A 17,080-nucleotide genomic window follows, 5' to 3' on the forward strand; every position below is an offset into this window, starting at 1 on the left:
TGGTTTATGATTAACAGAGGCCTCTGAAACCTGATGTAAATCCCCAAAAGAGCTTTCTTCCTTAACCACTAAACCTATCTGAATAGAAGACAAGCTTATTTTTAAGGGCATGGAATGCCTTCAAAACATCCTTCACTTTATATTTACATCTCAGCTTGTAGCAGCTAATATCTCACTGGTAGAGCAAGTGCTTAAAGAACTTTCTGACATAAAAAGCCTTCTGAAAATAGTTTTAATAATGCAAATTCACCTGACAACAACTTGTGCCTGAGTACATATGTATTTGTAGCACCTGTTTGGAGGCTCCTAGCTGTGGGAACTCAGCAGGAATCCATACATGCAGCTCAGGGGAATGCTGAAGAAGAGATCTGGGAAAAAATAGAGGATAACACAATCAAGTGAGGTAAGAGTCAGGATATAGTCATAGATTTGTACATAAAGAGCTTTCCCCCTAGTTCTGCTACAGAATATAAACTGGAGTGTGCCTACCTGGATGTGGTAGAGTTGAGCAGAACTCATGCTAAGTTCTGCTCTGAGCCCCACTTGTGGCTGGATTGTTGCTCCTTTGATGGCACTCCACAAATGATGCATAATCTTGTTAACAATGGCTTTACAGAGTTATGGGGAATGGGACTTTTGAGAAAACCTTTTCATCTTGCTGATATTTGGTACATCTCCAAAAGAAGCCATAATTGGGGTCCTGAAGATGTAAAGGAAGTGTTTTTGTAGTGGTGAACAAAGGTGAGGTGTACATGGGTAGTGCTGAAATAGAGTGGATCCATTTCCTTTTCGCAGACCTGATCCTGTTATGCATCACTCATTTTTGCTCTGCTGATTCATTTGGAATATCAGCCTCAGTATACTGACTGAGATCTATGATCACTTGAGCTTTTTCTATAAAAATAGTTCTTACTAGAAGCATCATTGCAACTGCTCCCCTGTGTACATTTGATACCTGTTCAGAACTTGCAAGAGGAAGTTCCTGAAATTTCAGACATTTCTATCAGGTAAATTCTCTGCCTGTTTTTATTTTATTTGGTTTACATTGATTTATGTATGTCACCCAATTCAATTACTTTTTGTTTTATACTGAAGCATGTCCTAAATTATAATTCTGGAAGGAAGGGAGGTAAGAACTGCTGTGACAGAGAGAAATCATCTCAGGCCAAAGGCAGGGTCATGGAGTGTTGGTGCCTTTTTCTTTTCCTGTTTCATTTTCTTTTTCTACTTGTATGACAGACAAGCCAAAAACCCCTGGCTATCATCAAGGTAAAAGCTTTTGACTTATTAACACTCTAAACACAGAAATGGAATCACCTTTAGCTGTGAGCAGTGAGTTCTGCAGTTTATCTGATGTGCAATGACTTGCATGGGTGCTGTTTCCTCTGCTTCCCATTAGTCAGAGACACTTCTGTGGAACACCAGACATTTGAAGTTTCACCGCTCACGCCTTTTATTCTGTTCACAGCTGTCCTGCTCTTTGAAGTTCTCTGAGCAAGAAACCACTAATCCCAGTTTACCTGTTAAGACTCAGGTTCAAAACTGTGTGAAAAATTAGGACTGCTTGCAGGCAGAATAATTGTTTTTAAAGTGGAGGAAACATTTTCTTCAAGGAACACCTGATGACATGGTCTCCATTGCTGACAGACACGGATCATCTCTTAGATCTGTTATACTTCCAAGAAGGAAGTGGGATGTCAGGTTTGTGGACACCTATCCTGAAAGCATATGTGAGGATTTTTATGAGTCTCTTGTTTTCTCACTGCTGATAGATTTGTGGGAAAGATGCTAGCTTGACTTTGCAAGATTTTTTCTTTCTCTTTCTTTTATTCTACTTATTTGCGTTTTTTCTCCAAACTGGAGCATGCGTTAGTATTTGCTAATTCTTTCAATTCTTTAAAATTTCTGTGAGTCAGACATAATAATGTAGCAAAACAGAAGCAAGCAGCTTTGTATTGATTGTTGCCCAATAGTGTGCAGCCTTTGTTTTGATTTGATAGAACAATTTTGGGGTAAGTTTGTTTTTCAAACAGATGTTATTGAGAAGGATGAAGAAATAGATTAATGTGTTAACTCTCTACAGTTTATTAAGGTAATCAGAAATGAACATTGCAATGATCATATTTCAGGCATATAACAATAAATCAAAAGATGAATTATGGCACTCCCTCCCCATTCAAATCCTCCCCAGGGCCAGAGCCTCACCACACTGCCTCCACCTTTGCTCCCAACTGCAAGAATCCATTTTCCTCCCAGGAACACACCACAAAGGGTTAGCAAAGGAAAGAAGCTCCACTGAGGGTTATTCTCTGAGCAAAAGTCAGGAGGGATCCTAGCTCAGCTTAGAGCCTTATTCTGGACAGTGCACTTGTAGGAAGGACAGTACACCCTGTTATATGGACACACACATGTACATATGTCCTCTGCTGCTTTTTTTTTTGTTCAGACCCACATCAGCTAAACAGCATTGCAGCAGCCAGTGAGCTGAGGCATGTGCTACTTGCAGTTCACTGTAGGCAAATGGCAAAACTCAAAGCCTGCTGTGAATAGTTACAGAGATTTTTCTGCTTTAATAGATACCCTTCTGCTACTGACTAATGCTTGTGATGAATGAATTAGCCATCATTTTTCTGCAACCACTGTAGGAACAAAATGTGAACCTGTGAAAGAGGAAATAAGAATAGAAAGCCACTCACATCTAACAGCAAGAAACTGGAGGGGGGTGTTAACACTGAGTGCTGATAGCAAAGACATCTATAAAACTCTGTCAGTATCATTTCTTCAGAGCTTTCCTAGGCTGGATGAGGTTGCCAGAGCACTCATTAATTTTTAGATATTCTTACAGCTTCAGATATAGCTCTGGAGAGATCTCTCATGTAGAAGTGGGTTATGAAGCAAATCTTATTCCCCTCCACTTCTGCATGATCTGAAGCATGTAGCTCTGTTTCAGGAAAGAGAGACTGCATCCTTCTGCACAGCCTTAACTTTGATGGGAGTAATTTCCAGCTTCCTTTGACTAAACAAGACTAACAAGTGAAGAAAAAGAAAAACCTACATGAGCTACAGAGTTGCCAGGGCAGCATGAACAATCCGATATCAGGGGATAGTAGGTTTATGGGGACACCAAATATGGTGACGGTGAGGGTAAGATCCAGAAATATGAATCATTCTGCATAAAATCATAACTTTTTTTTTTTCCAACTTGTTTTGCTGTTCTTGCTTGGTCTTCTCACTTTGAATCTCTCCCTGTGCCAAAGGTGCCCCATTTAGGAAACAGTCAGCCAGGCAAGACCTGCCAGATGTACAGAATGCTAGTCCTGGCTTGTGTACCATCTGCTGGCAAGGGGGATAGAAAGCATTTCCTTCTGGGCCTCTCCTGCTGCTGTGGCCTGATCACTGTCTCCAGCTGATGTTGTGTGTTGCTGCACCTTCCCACTGGAGCAGATAATTCCTGCAACTCACTTCCTGCACTGGGAGGGCTCCTCCAAACCATCATAAGTTAAACCCCATTGTGTCAATTTTTCACAGTATCCTTTTCCCTCTCCCTTGCCCATGCTCCTGGCAGCAAAGGCTGTACAGATTGGTAACTACTCTGTGGTTAACTTATTTTGCATCTGTCCTTTTCTGTGTAATGAGAAGCTGAGAGCCAGCTTTGGGTCCAAAACCAGTCTGCCAGCCTTTAAGCATCTGCAGATTTAGCTGAAAGGAACTAAGTGCATTTGAGAGACTGTCAAGTTAGCTGCTGAGAGACTCACGTCCCCTAGAGGTGGTGCCAATAGTCACAATTAGTTGCTAAAATTTGTTACAATTAATATGGTCACAAATTAATAATTGAACTTGACATATGATTTTTTTAAAAGAGGAACATTTCTTGTTTAATAAAATAGCAGTTATAGGCCCCTCAGTGATCTCAAACCAAAGTCACCTATACATGAAGGAATATAAAAAGAGGGTAATGGTTTGAGTTGCTTCTCTCATGTTTCCTTGTTCCCCTCACCATAACTCCACAATTTTTAGTCATTCTCCTGCAATGTGAGAAAGCAACAAGTAGAACAAATATATTATCTAAGGTTACCCAGCTCCTCCCGAGTGCCATGCTCAGGTAAGTCCCAGGGGCTTGTGGATTCCAGCAGTATGAATGGGAAAGCCCAAACATTGTCCCCACTGCACTGACTGGCCTGTCCATTGACTGGGTGTTAAGTGCTTTTGAAGAATAAATAATAATCACTTTTCCACTGAGATTTTAGGTCTTGCACCACCCCAGCTGAACAGTTTTGAAGGTATCTCTAACTACTTCTCTAAAGAAACTCCAATGCATTTTTCAGACCTTCTGCTAAAATGATTACAAAACAGGTGAAAAGAGTTTGTAAGGTCACCATGAATGCCAGATCTGTGAATCGGAAGAGTTTTAAGAGCTATAATGCTGACAACTGTGCTGCTTGTGGGATGAGGCTGATGGGTGTGATCAGAGCACTGCTAGATAGGAATATATCCTGGCATTAGGTTCTGTGTAATGCAGCTTCAAGCATCTGAAGTTATTTGCTCCTTTCCTACAGCATTTATGATCGAGGCTCTTGCAAAGTGGTTTAACTCTCAAGCAGATTATTTATTGCTTCTTATGCAAATTTTCTAATTAAAAAAACAAGTAAAAATGGTGTTCTAAAATATCAATTGTGAAATGCAACATTCTTAATCCTTCCTGTGTCTTTTACCAATGGACCAAAATCTATCACTTATGAACATTTTTCATGAAATCAACATATGCTGTTAAAGATCAATAGAAAGACAATCATTTTTATAGGTAAAGGTCTGCACGGAACAAGAGATCATGGCAGGGATTTTATATAAGGGTGCTTACAATGATAAACCATATATACAAACTCCAGGATAATCTCAGCAGCAGTCACCAACCCATCAATCAAGCACTGGTGAGGACAAGTTCTGCCCATTTTGTACAAAGGAAACTTCTCTTTGTTTAACCTACATTAGTCATTGAGGGAAAAATAATCCTCGTATTTTGTAGTATAGTTGAACAAAAAAAAATCCATTTCATACAATTTTTTTATCTTCTCAATCTGTTCTGAGGTCAATTGTCTGAGGTATTCTAAGGTGATATCACCATCAGTTCGTTTCTCTGAGCTGTATCTCTTCAAGCTGGGGTATTGCAGGCTCTCTGGTGCACCAATGACCTTCAGAACATGCTCAGAGTCCAAGCCAAGCGTTTCATACTTACCCACAATATCATAGTGAATGTTGCAAGGATCACAGAGCAGAAACATTGGTTTCCAGTGAATGTCAAGAGTATGTGGTGGTTTTGCCATAATGAAGTTGACAAATTCCTGGAAACTCACTTTTTCAGAAGAATTTTTATTTTTCCTGAACATTGCCCTGATCTCATTAGCAACAGTGGTACTGTAGAATGGTTCAGAGTGCAGGAGTTTGTCTCTGTAAGCTGAAACCAGCCGTTCCAAGGGATGTCTGGTGAACATCACTTTGGTGTAATTGCTTAGAAATTCCTTTTGTAAGGCAGGAGGGTAGGACACCAGCCTTTTGATTAGTTGGGTATGGTGGATGTTGTCATGCTCAATTTCAGAAGCTTCTGCATTCAAGTCTGATTGAAGAAGAAAAATAATTCTCTTCCAGTTGGAGCAGCCTACCTTAGGCACCTCACAGTAGATAAATTTATGTTTGTGCTCCACAAAGAGCTGGTTTGCAACACGAGAATCCAATTTGCTTCTTGATTTATTGAGGTTATTCCTCAGGCAGACAGAAGCCAGTGTGTTTTTCCGACCATTTTGAATTGCCAGCCAATTTTCAGTAGGATTGGAAAAAGCATCTGTAACCAAGGAAGAATTGAAACCATTTCAGTGAAATAGGCTTGTATAAATCTCTTTATCTGTGACAATCATAGCACTCTATCACACTGCATACAAAATCTAATGAAGATGCTAAATTTTTTGTTTTTTACTGTAACTGGACTAGACCATGGCAGACATGCAATAAACTATCCTCCCTAGTGAAACACTTATGAAAATGAAAACTTTCAGTATGTTAGCAGTACTAGTCTAAGCAAGTTTGGTGTTCCAATATCATGCTTTTGTAGTGCTCTCCTCTCATATATTTCTGAGATAACTTCCCTAGTGACAAGTAACTAGGCCTTGAATATTTTCACAATATTGTTTATATCTTGGGCTCTATAGTTACTTTCTAACACATTTGGAAAAGTGTGTCTCTTTCTATAACACATGTCTCTTTCTATAACACATTAAATATTTTTGGTAATTTCTTTACTCACCTGTTAGGTTTTTTTGTCTCCTGCAGAAAAACCCAAAAAGAAATATTCCAAATAAAAAATTTGGGAGAAGGAAAACTAACACCTTCTGGTTCATGTTATTCTCACAGGAAGGAAAATGACGTGGTGTCTAAAGTGGAAATCTGTCTTTCTGTCAACAAGGAAAGATAATTCAGGTTAGATTTTGTATGACTGATATAACAAAGATAACATGTATATCTCCTACAGAATTTAGGGCAGCAAAAAGACTTTTCAAGCTGTATAAAAATAGATTTTGCTAATAAGAAAAAATCTCTTATGGAAAAGACTCATCACAATTATATTGTTATACCAAATAGATAAATAATATGTCCATTTTGAAATCTTTCAAAATTCGTCCTTTTTTCAGAACAATTAACTGCTTACGAGCAAATACTCCTCCCTTGTCTTTGAAAGCTGTTGGGGAGCAATAACTTCATTTAGAATTACAAAGTTGTATTTTTTTATAATCTTTGAAATCTGGGAACACAAAGATCTCTATAAATTGTAACAGGTGTATCCACAAAGACCAGGACACATTCAGGATGAATTTATTTCCATTTATTGCCCCGAAGCTTTGTACTTTGGACAAATAAATAATTGCAGGAGAAACTCTTCCCTATTCCTGCAGAGAATCCACACCACTAATATGAATTCTCCCTTTTCCCCCTCCAAAGACCCTGCATGGTATATATGTTTGTTGCCATTGCTGCTGCAGAAGAAGAGGCCCAAAATGGCTCAGTATGATAGGAAATGCAGAAAGTGGTAAACAACAGAAAAGGAGCTGTTCCATGTTCCCAGACAGAAGGAAAGAAGGCAGTCCAACACAACATATATTCTCTCTTGTGCTCAATAATTTTCCCCTGGGACTTCATGGAGAGAGACCTATATAAATCCTCTGTGCAATCTTACTCTGTTTCCCCCAGTAGAGAGCTCTTCATCAGCATGCTTTTATTGGAATTTGCAAAATTAGGTGCAAAACAATAACTACTGGCAAACATATCATTCTCTTTCTGTTCCATAAAGTCTGCACAATCATATAAGCCAAACAGCACTGTCTTCCTTTCCTATTTCTCAAGTTTTCACCCTGAACCTGCTGGCAATAAACACATCATTGTCTAGATTCCTTTAGGACATAATTTGATTTTTTCCCAATTTTTCTTATTTTGTTTTGTTTTTGCAAGATACAATAGGAGCACTTCTGGTTTCTGGTGTGTTCTGAGACAGCAGTGGAGGCAGTACCAGTTACGCTGCTGAAACTGTACTTGAGCCAAGGGTTCCTCCTTTCAGGCCTGATATGTGATTTTGATATCACACACTTTTACCAGAATATCTGCAGACTCATAGAGTTAGCAGCATTACTGACAATTAAATCTCTCTTAGAGTAGGTATGACCTAGGGAATGGAGAGGGACACTGTTCACTATCTCTGTATTAAAAATTTACTCATATTTACAATAAAATATTACAATAGTAATTAAAATTAATGCAGCACTCTTAGATGCAGCAGCATTTAGCCTATTTTTTTTTCATTTTCTTGGCTGTATAAGATCATTGTAAGGGCTACAGGAAAGGTCATGGGAAGATTGCCTTTAACCTTTCCTTCACTGTACATCAATTCTCATTTCACAATGTGATCCTTGAGTCCTAATGCACCAGAGGCCATTTTCAAGGCCAGCTAAAGTCAGTCAGTGTCGCAGACATCTTTTCACTAAATTGTTTCTTAGGATTCTTTCCCTTCTGAGAAGCGGAGGCCTCAGAAACAAAATGTAAACAATGGACTATAAGGTCTGCTGTAAGACATATTTCTTATGGAAACATGTCAATGACTCACTACAGCGAAATAGAAGAGACTTGCTTCCTTGGGGGAAAGAAGCTGTTTAGGAGCTACTTATACACAGTAGACAACTCCTCTTCAAAGACTTATGCATAACTGTGGAAACAAAAGAATCTTTAATTAAATTCATGAGAACAATCAGACCATAAGAAGGGATAGAACAAACTCCAAGCTGACAGGCGAAATCTTTCTGGACTCCTTAGAAAACTTCACAGGGCAGACTGGCAGTAAGAGTTAACATTGCCCTCAAGTAGGGAGGTCAACATGACATGAAGCTACCTTAAGGGGAAGTCCAAAGCCTTCTTCGGAAGATGTTTTCAGATGTGGGACCCCAGTATAGAGTTCTGTGTAATGCAAAGTTTCCACTGATGAAAATCACCTAAGGGAAACCTGAGGAAGAGGAGGAAAGAAAATTCTGAGAGCCATTTTGTCAAAGAGGGACAAGTGACCTGGAAATTGAAAAGGAGGAAAAAAATCCAAAATGGAAAGCACCTTTGCCCATAGGTGTCAGTGTCAGTAAATCAGATGAACTTTTCCTTATATTTTTTATGGCTTTCCCATGTAATTGTGCTTGCTGTTTAAGATGTAATGAGTTAATATTTCTCTTTGCATTTTCCTTCATCCTACCATGAATTTAGTGTGATTTTAGGTAACTCCAAGGCATTCATCAGTAAAGGAATGGCTAGTCTATTAACACAACAGGTTCATACTGAATAGACTATTTCTGCTGTAACTAAAGGGCAGCAGTATGGGCTCTCCCAGGCAAGAAGGAAAGACAGCATCATAAGACTTACGAAACAAAATAAGCAGAAACCTCTTCTACTGACAAGTAACAAAACAGGAGACAGGGAGACAGGGATCTAAATATCTTTTTGAATCTTACATATTTCCAGAAAAGAAGAACCTAAAAATTTAATATAAGGCATTAATCTGCACTGTTCTTGTTGTACATAGTGGAGGGAACCAGAGAGGGAGATGGATTTTTTTAAAAATTTTTTTTTAATTAATTAAGCATAAAATCTTCCAGATAAGAGCCTTACACTGCACTGTGGTTTTTTCCTTGTTCTTCAGATCACATAGTTATAAATCAACTTTAGAGAGCTATGACTTGATATTTTTAATATCTGCATGTCTTACTGGATTCTGCAAATTACATCAAAAATAATTTTTGGACTCGTTTTCGGTCATTACTAAAGAGTAAGCCAGGCCAGAGAGCAAGAATTATCCCCACAGAATTCCTTCTTGCAGGAGCCTTTCAGAAGGATTGCTATCAGGAGATTTTTTGAGGCCTGTCAGTTAATTAGTGTTTAATTTCTTCAGTGTGTATCCAGCTGTTTCAATGTCTTTCTAGCTCCTAAGCCAGAACATGCTGTCATTTCAAATGCTTTATACACTTCTAAATCCGCTACATCAGTGCTATTGCCTAAATCAACCAAAGCCAAGCAAAAATAGTAAGTCAGTCTGGTGACATCTGTTTCCTGTACTACAATCCAAAGTTTCTATATGAGAACAGCCAGAGCAATTGTTCAAGCAAAGAGTGGTAACAAATGGGGAATAGATTACTGGAGAAAGCAATGCCAATCATCTCATGTGCATACAAAATGGCAAAAAGGCTTGAAGTCCTCATAAAATTAAAAATATTTACTGAATTCAAGCCTTCTTTGCACTGCTGATAATTCCACCAGGGCCCTCTACAATTCCATTTCAAAGATTCTTTTCTTCCTGATAAACACACTGCAAGTAACGAAGCTAAAAACATTGTATCCTGTTGTTCATATCTTTGTTGTCAAGTTTGCTGACCATAAAATGTTCTTCCCATCCTGTTTACTTCAAGAAATTTCTGACAATTTTATGCTTTTCATTACTCTCAACATCTTCCTTTTCTACATGGTACACTGGTATGGAGGTGGCCGGCAACCTACTTGCACATCCCGTGCATAGCAGGTGGGACTCACTGTATCTCTGAGACTGCTCTCTACCTCTGTATTGCACTTTTCCAGGGGTGTCAAAAAATTGTCATATGATGACGTTATTGGGATTTTTTTTTCTGTTAAATTGCTTTTTATTGGTTCATTTGTCTCATTCTTGCTTTACATTTTGTGATACTAGACCTTCTGCAACCTTCCTCTCTATGTCTGTTAGTGGTCTGTACTTTAACTGAGCCTGTGTAAGCTACACCACAACCAGTCACACTTGTCCAACCACCAGCTTTGGATTTATAATGAGTTCCTTTCCCTCTGACCAAAACAAGGTCTGATAGAAAATCTCTAGTATTCTTTCAATTGGGAAATGTATAATAGTCACACGAGTACATGACCCAACACATCCACACTCAGACTGAAGTTCTTCCCCCTGCCATGCAGATTTATTTCCAGAACAGGAACCAAAGGAAGAGGTTACATTGCCTTGCATAGGTAGCACTTGTAGACTGCTCTGTCCTTGAACTGCTGAAAAAATGATTCCTAACATAGCATTCCCTAATCCTTCTCCTGGAGCTTCTGAACCATTGCAATTGCAAAATCTTCAGTATTCAAAGAAATTTAGCAAAAAAAACCCCTCTAAAATATTTTTATACTTTCATAAACAATAAGAAGTACTATAGCTGGAAATGTTGAATAATGTTAAGTCTTTTTGTGGGGCACCTGTTACCCAAGTACAGAAACACATGTACACACACATGTGTACATATATATACACACACATGAATAGTTCCAAAACACATTAATATCAGTTACACTGGCATATTATTTGCTCCAAGTAAACTAACTAAGCAGCCTGATAATGATTTAAAGTATTCTGATAATAAATGTAGAAAGGTGTGTCTCAAGCTAGTTTTTCACAGACATACCTTGGTCAGAGCTGAGCATGTAGGGAGATCCTCTGCACCCATTTGATAAGTGGAACTTTCCAGACTAAAAGAATGAAATTACAACAATACTTATTTGTGTTCCTGATACATTTGAAGCCAGAAGAAAAAGAAAGCACCAGTACAGCAGCTCAGTGGAAGGTAGGGAAAAATCTCTGAAAACAGATAACATTCTCAGTTGCTGAACCCCATTCTGTACTTAAGCCCTGTTAATCCCTTCAAAAAGACAACTGCAAATACATACATACTGATATGTACATGGGTACATAGAAGGTGAGGAGGGGATGAAGGGTAGAAAGCCCCCAAGAACAGCCTGAACAGGAAAGCCAAGCTCTGGGTGCAGTTCTGCATGTGCTGTTCTATCAGAGTGAATTGCAAGAGCAAGACCCTTGTTTGACCAAATCTGCAGCACACTTGCTTCTGTACAGTTTGTGATGGGTGGGCAGGAGGGAGAAGGACCCCAGAAAGTGGAGCTTTTGCAGCCAGGCTGGCCTGTCCATGAAGTGGAAAATCAGTAATGGGTTAGGAAACTCACACAAGTTACAGACAGCCAAGGGCTAAAAAAAGTGTCTGATCTGGGTTATTTTGCCAATAAGAGACAGCACTTGACATCATCTCATTTGCAGCAAGGCTTGAATGGTGTCAGGTGAGAATGGGTAGAAGCTCAGTGGGGAGACACCATATGGGCTAGGCTGGGAGCTCCTGAGGAAAAGGCTGACAAGGGTGTCCTACAGACCAGCACAGCACTGAGGTGGGCATGAAGCAACAATTTCCATTAGAAGCACAATCTAAAACTCTTGTTCTGTGGTCACCTCAGCCCTCCATTACTGCATCAGATTTCCTTCTGGTCTCAGCAACTGTAGTGAGACCTTCCTTGATGCCGTCATTAATCTGCTTATTATTCTCATTATACCACTTCTTATGCCTGCCTTTTAGCTTTTCCTTTTCTACTTAATTCCATGTCATCTCCTTGTCCTACCTTCCAAGCTTTTTTATTATCTATAATTTCTCATGCAGTATTAAAAGCTCAGCTTTACTTTCTGATATATCATATTGGTAGCCCCTCTTGTCATTAGCCCTTGATAACAAAGAAATAGTTTCTGCTTTCTCCTCTGCTGCCCCCGCTTTTGGATTAAGTTTATGAAGCACTACAGAGCCATTACATTTTTCACCTAAAATCACTTCTAAAAGTTTTCCCTTTCAGGGATGCCAGCACCAGTTATGATGCCAGTGCACTAAAAGTGTTACCAACCAGTCCAAAAGAGCAAATTAAAGGAAGAGCCAGTTTGGGGATGAAAAGAACCAAAACAAAGAGAAAAAAAAAAGAGTTCTTGGGGAAAGGCGAGCAGCAAGTCTGACAGTGAAGCTCCCAGAGAGAGGCAGGAAACAGAAACCCAAGGAAAAGTGGTAGAGCTGGGGCCCAAGGGAAATATAAAGTTTCTGTAGCCTGCTCTAAGTTGTGGAAAAGGGAGGTTGAGAACTGGACCAAAAAAGACACAAAGTACAATTCAGTGAAGAAGAAAAACAAATTCAAAGAAATGAGTATAGAAAGCAGTGTGCTAATTTCCCAATAAATTACCACAGATGTTTAAAAAGGAATGAGACTATATGCACTGCAGTCATTCTTGCACTAGAATCCAGCCCTTAGTATGTGATCAAAATTGTATTTCTTTTCCTTCCTGGAACTGCAGCCAGAAAGGCCACTGACTTTGGATTTTCTGAGAGATATGTTCAGTGAGAAGAGCTGGCTCGTGGGTGGGCCCAGCGTGGCTGGGACCTGGGAAGCTGTATGCCAGCTCTGCTGCAGCATCACTGGGGCAGGCACTGGTGGTCTCAGGAGGCTGACATGGGGTCCTGGGCTGTGGGCAGGGGGAGCAGCCCCAGGGGACTGGGCAGTGCCCTGTTACTGCTTTTGGTGCCTGACGTGTGGTAATGGGCCCTGGGGCCTTTTTATCTAAACACTTAATTCAAAATTCCATGCACTTGTCAACTGCCATTTAAATCCTGCAAAATCAATCACAGGAGAACAAACTTCACTGCTTTCTTTTATCGAATCTGGATAAGCCTAAAAAACTTGGAAAGAAGGAAAAAGGAGAAAAAAGAAAGCATAGAAGAAAAGTTTAGAACAACGCACTCTGGCCAGGGTGGCAGTGAATGATCTCCCACCAAGCTTGTTTCATAGCAGATGGGCCTCACAACCCCTCTGCTTTGTCACATGTATAACTAACTCTCTGCCTTTGCACAAGTCTTAGTGTCCCCTCCCATGTTTCTCTTCTCAGTTAATGTCAGTAATAGCAATGTTTTCCTTGCCACTCAGGTCTACCTGCCTTGTCTCAGTCCTAGATCCTCTTTGTCCCCTCCTGCTTTTCACCTCCCTGTGCAATCTTGATTCATTTATCCCTGCCATTGCACACCAAATAGTACAGTCAAAACTGCTTGTAAAAGTCCTGGTTACTTAGAACACCACCCCAGGCAAACTCCTGTTTGCTGTTCACCTTGTTATACCCCTGTGTCCCCACCCCTAGTACCCCTTAACCATAATTGATGACAGCTATGACCTCTCTTTCCCTCTTTACACTCCAGTGAATACAAAGCGTTTCTGCTTAAATGGTTTTCCTTTTTGCTCCTATCTCTTCCAGCTTCTCCTGTCATTTTAGTCTAGATTTTGAACTTTATTTTCAGGATCCAAAACTAATTTTGTCTGAATCCATACCTCTACTCTCATTACCCCCCATTTCTTTCTTTTTTATACTCCTTCAAAGACTCCCTTAGAGGAATCATGTGCAAGTCCTATCACCAGTGATTTGGAGTATGCTCTTTTACAGAAATAACCTCTTTGACTGAAACATCCTGACACTTACTGACAAAATGTGTGTACACCTTTTTCTCTCTTTCTACATGAATTTAGGCTTATTCTTTCTTTCCCTTCTGCTCTCCTGTGCGTTGCAGGGCAAGCTGTTCAGCAGAAATGTTATGTTTAAAGTCTGTTTCTATGAAACATGTTTTTATAGCATACTGTGACACATGCAGTATCAAAAATTAAGAAGTTTGGAGACAGCAGGATTAAACTGATAATTTAAATCATAGAGACTATAAAATGAAGTGTCTGCTGGCTTTTGGCAGAACAGTCTTGAAACTAAAGACTTGACATTTCAGAGCATTTGATGTTACACTACACTCTAAGTTCAAAATAGTCTTGTGGATTCAGTTACAGATATAAATGCTTTAAAAATCTGCAAATCTGGTTTCCAGACTCTGCTCAAGTATCCAGAAAATGGAGAATGGTCAGTCAATGAGTCTCTGAAAAGGTGGGTACCCCACACCCCATGGGATTATCATAGCAGACAAAGAATACAAGCTCTCCTCCTAAAAACTCTTGCCTGATTCACTGCACACTTTCCTTCATCTGACAGATAGTGGGGATCCTACTGGACAGCCCTTGAGTGTCTCAAGAACATGTTCATCCTCTGAACCAAACATATGAAGTTTGTGAAGTATTTTGTTTCTTTAAAAACTAAGAGTTGAAAAGGTACTCAACAAAAGTATTCATGAAGTATCACAACAACATGCACAAAACTCATTTTCAGGGTTGAATCAGCTCTCCTGACCAGTCTAATGATACTCACTCTAATGGAATAACGAATAGTGGCAGCAGATTGCTATCTTCTGAACAAACCCAGCATCAACAGTGACAAGTCCCAAACTCACCAGTTTAACCTGCTGGCAGCAACAAAACAGTGAGACTTGGTCATGCGGGATGCCATTCCTGGCACTGAAGGAAAATGGTCCATATAGCACAGCCTGTCCCTGCTTCCCCTGTTCCCAGCATTAGCATGGCCTGCCCAGACCCTTCCTCTCCTGGCACCCCCACCTCTTTGCACTCCACTGCCCAGCAGCACTCCCACACTCCTGCTCAACACATACTTATTTGCACGGGCAACAGAGCTTTTCCCTTAGCCCCCAGCTCAGGTGTGACCCCATCTTTCCCAGTCCCTTCTTCTACTCCTCAGGCAAAACTTTAACCCAGTCTCCAGCAAATTCTCACCTCTAAAAGCCTTCCTCATATCGTCCCCAGGCAGCTCGCCCAGCAAATCCTGTTTTCCAGCTTCCCAAACACCCATCAGATCTCACCCTGATTCTGCTCTCAGCCTTCCTCATGCACAAGCCAGCTCGTTGCTGGCTCCCCCTGCCAGACTCCTCCCTTTGTCTCCTCAGTCAGCCTCACAGCCCCTCCTCCAACAACCACACTTCCGAGGCCAGCTCATCAGAACTGTCTCTCCTTCTACTTCCAAGATTCCCACACAGCCCTACTGCTTCTCACTCTCTGTTCTGTTCTCAGCTAGTTCCAGGCTCTACACTGCAGCTTCTATAGTTATTTTAGTATCTCCCAAACTAAACTGATACATTTTCCTTTTCTTTCCCTCCTACATCAATTTTCACACTAGTCATCAAGGCACATTTTCCTGCTGATTTTGTTCCTTGAATCTATTTTGCCAGCAATCCCCAACAATTTCTCCCTCAAAATCTTGCTCATGCTTGTTCTTTAAAATGAATTGTTTATTCTCCTGTGCAGAAGAGGTTCCACTGAGAATGTGCAAGAGCAAACTCTTAACCTCATTTTTGAAATGCTTATTTCAAAATCTGCAATGTACCTGAACTTTTTACAGAAAAGGTTGCTGGAATAATTTAAGAGAAGAAAAAAGAGCACAGATTTCCTGTATAAAAATCAATAAATTGTTTTTGTTCAAAGGGATTAAAAAATATCCTCAGGCAGATATCTGGCCTGAGGATAAAAGTTCTGCTGAAATGTTGGAAATTTGACAAAAACCTATGTAGATGCAAACTGTATTGAACTTAGAAGAATCAAGATGCACACCACCCTTAATAAAGTCAGAAAGTGAATGAAAGCCATTGTCATTTCATTTCAGGCACCAGAATCCCTGTAACATCAACTTCTTAACTGAGGAAAGCCATAGCAATGAATAGTAGTCTGCCAAAAAAATCCTCTGTAGATTCATTTCATCACTGTGTGATTTGAAAAGCTAAACAATGTCTCCGTTTATGCCTCAAAATATTTGATGTCAGTTTCTAAATATATAAACAAATAAAAAACCCAACCAACTCGGAAAAGAAATCTCTTTTTTGCAGAGATTTGCCTACACTTACAAAATCATGGTGACAGGAAAAGCTACTAACAATCCAATTTTACTCACTAATCAGACAGCCTCAGTATAGATTTCCCCTGCCTCTGAGTGATGCTAAACAAACAACAAAGATTCTGACAAAGAAATGTCAGTCCAGAGAAACATATCATTTTAATTTTATGCCTAGGGATGGAAAGGAAATAGGGGAAAGATTTTGTGTTCTCCTTACCTGATCTCTAAGGCTGGGCAAAGTGCTTCTGTATCCACACAGATGCTTTCACAGGTGAGCATTTGAAAGACCTTGTACACTTAATATTTGTCTCTGTTTTGATTAAAAGCCCCACTAAAAGTTGCCAGTGTTTCCCTGAGGATGTTTAGGTGAGCATCTCCAGTTGCCCTTTCCAAAGCATTGTGCTGAGCCTGTCTCTAGGTATAAGGAGCAGCATTTAACCACTCCCCGCGCAGGGTCTGCAGCAGCTGGTAGAGACTGCCAAGTGCTTCAAGAGCAGCCTGCCAAGAGGCTGCCTGCTAAGCAACCAAGAAAGGGGATGGTCTGGAATATGAGGGCAAAGGTAGTTTGGTTGAGAGTAACTGTGTTGTGATAATATGCATTATTTTTAGATGGAGAACAAGAGGCAAGATCAACTCAAACCCAAGGAACTCTATGCAAGAAAACTCCAATAAACTCTGGGAACTGGAAGGTAAGTTCTCATGGGAGACATGGCTAAAGCAGAAGGAATTCAGTAGAGTTGGCACTTCCTTAAAGAAATTGTTTTTAGGGTACAAACACAAACAGTCCTACACAGTAAGAGGATAGAAGTATAGTCAGAGACCAACTTGGCTACTTGGCTAAGAAGCACAGTCTTCAGTGACCTGAAACACAAGAAGGAAATGTACAGAAAGTGGAAACCAGGTCAAACTCCT

The 17,080-nt window shown here is 40.0% G+C and overlaps 1 protein-coding gene and 1 long non-coding RNA gene across 7 annotated transcripts; one reads left to right on the top strand and one right to left on the bottom strand.

The window, feature by feature from the left end:
- Nucleotides 1-324: 324 nt before the first annotated feature.
- LOC135448796 (uncharacterized) lies at nt 325-7,364 on the top strand. Its single transcript, XR_010440580.1, has 3 exons — nt 325-403; nt 6,403-6,468; nt 6,988-7,364. It is a non-coding gene; the product is annotated as an uncharacterized LOC135448796 (long non-coding RNA).
- Nucleotides 2,062-16,726, bottom strand: LOC135448795 (carbohydrate sulfotransferase 9-like). Of its 6 annotated transcripts, none has more exons than XM_064715030.1 (5): nt 16,386-16,726; nt 10,995-11,058; nt 8,426-8,536; nt 6,296-6,443; nt 2,062-5,836 (listed from the first exon to the last, which is right to left on the bottom strand). In XM_064715030.1, exons 4-5 carry the CDS (start codon nt 6,387-6,389, stop codon nt 4,986-4,988), a joined length of 945 nt encoding a protein of 314 aa, XP_064571100.1. In that variant the 5' UTR covers nt 6,390-6,443; nt 8,426-8,536; nt 10,995-11,058; nt 16,386-16,726; the 3' UTR covers nt 2,062-4,985. The 6 variants fall into 6 exon arrangements, with proteins under 6 accessions (XP_064571100.1, XP_064571099.1, XP_064571103.1 ...); XM_064715029.1 differs by lacking the exon at nt 16,386-16,726 and adding an exon at nt 15,058-15,356; XM_064715033.1 differs by lacking the exon at nt 10,995-11,058.
- Nucleotides 16,727-17,080: the final 354 nt, after the last annotated feature.

The sequence above is a fragment of the Zonotrichia leucophrys genome, chromosome 5 (genome assembly GCF_028769735.1).
Source record: "Zonotrichia leucophrys gambelii isolate GWCS_2022_RI chromosome 5, RI_Zleu_2.0, whole genome shotgun sequence".
In the NCBI taxonomy this organism is placed as follows: domain Eukaryota; kingdom Metazoa; phylum Chordata; class Aves; order Passeriformes; family Passerellidae; genus Zonotrichia; species Zonotrichia leucophrys.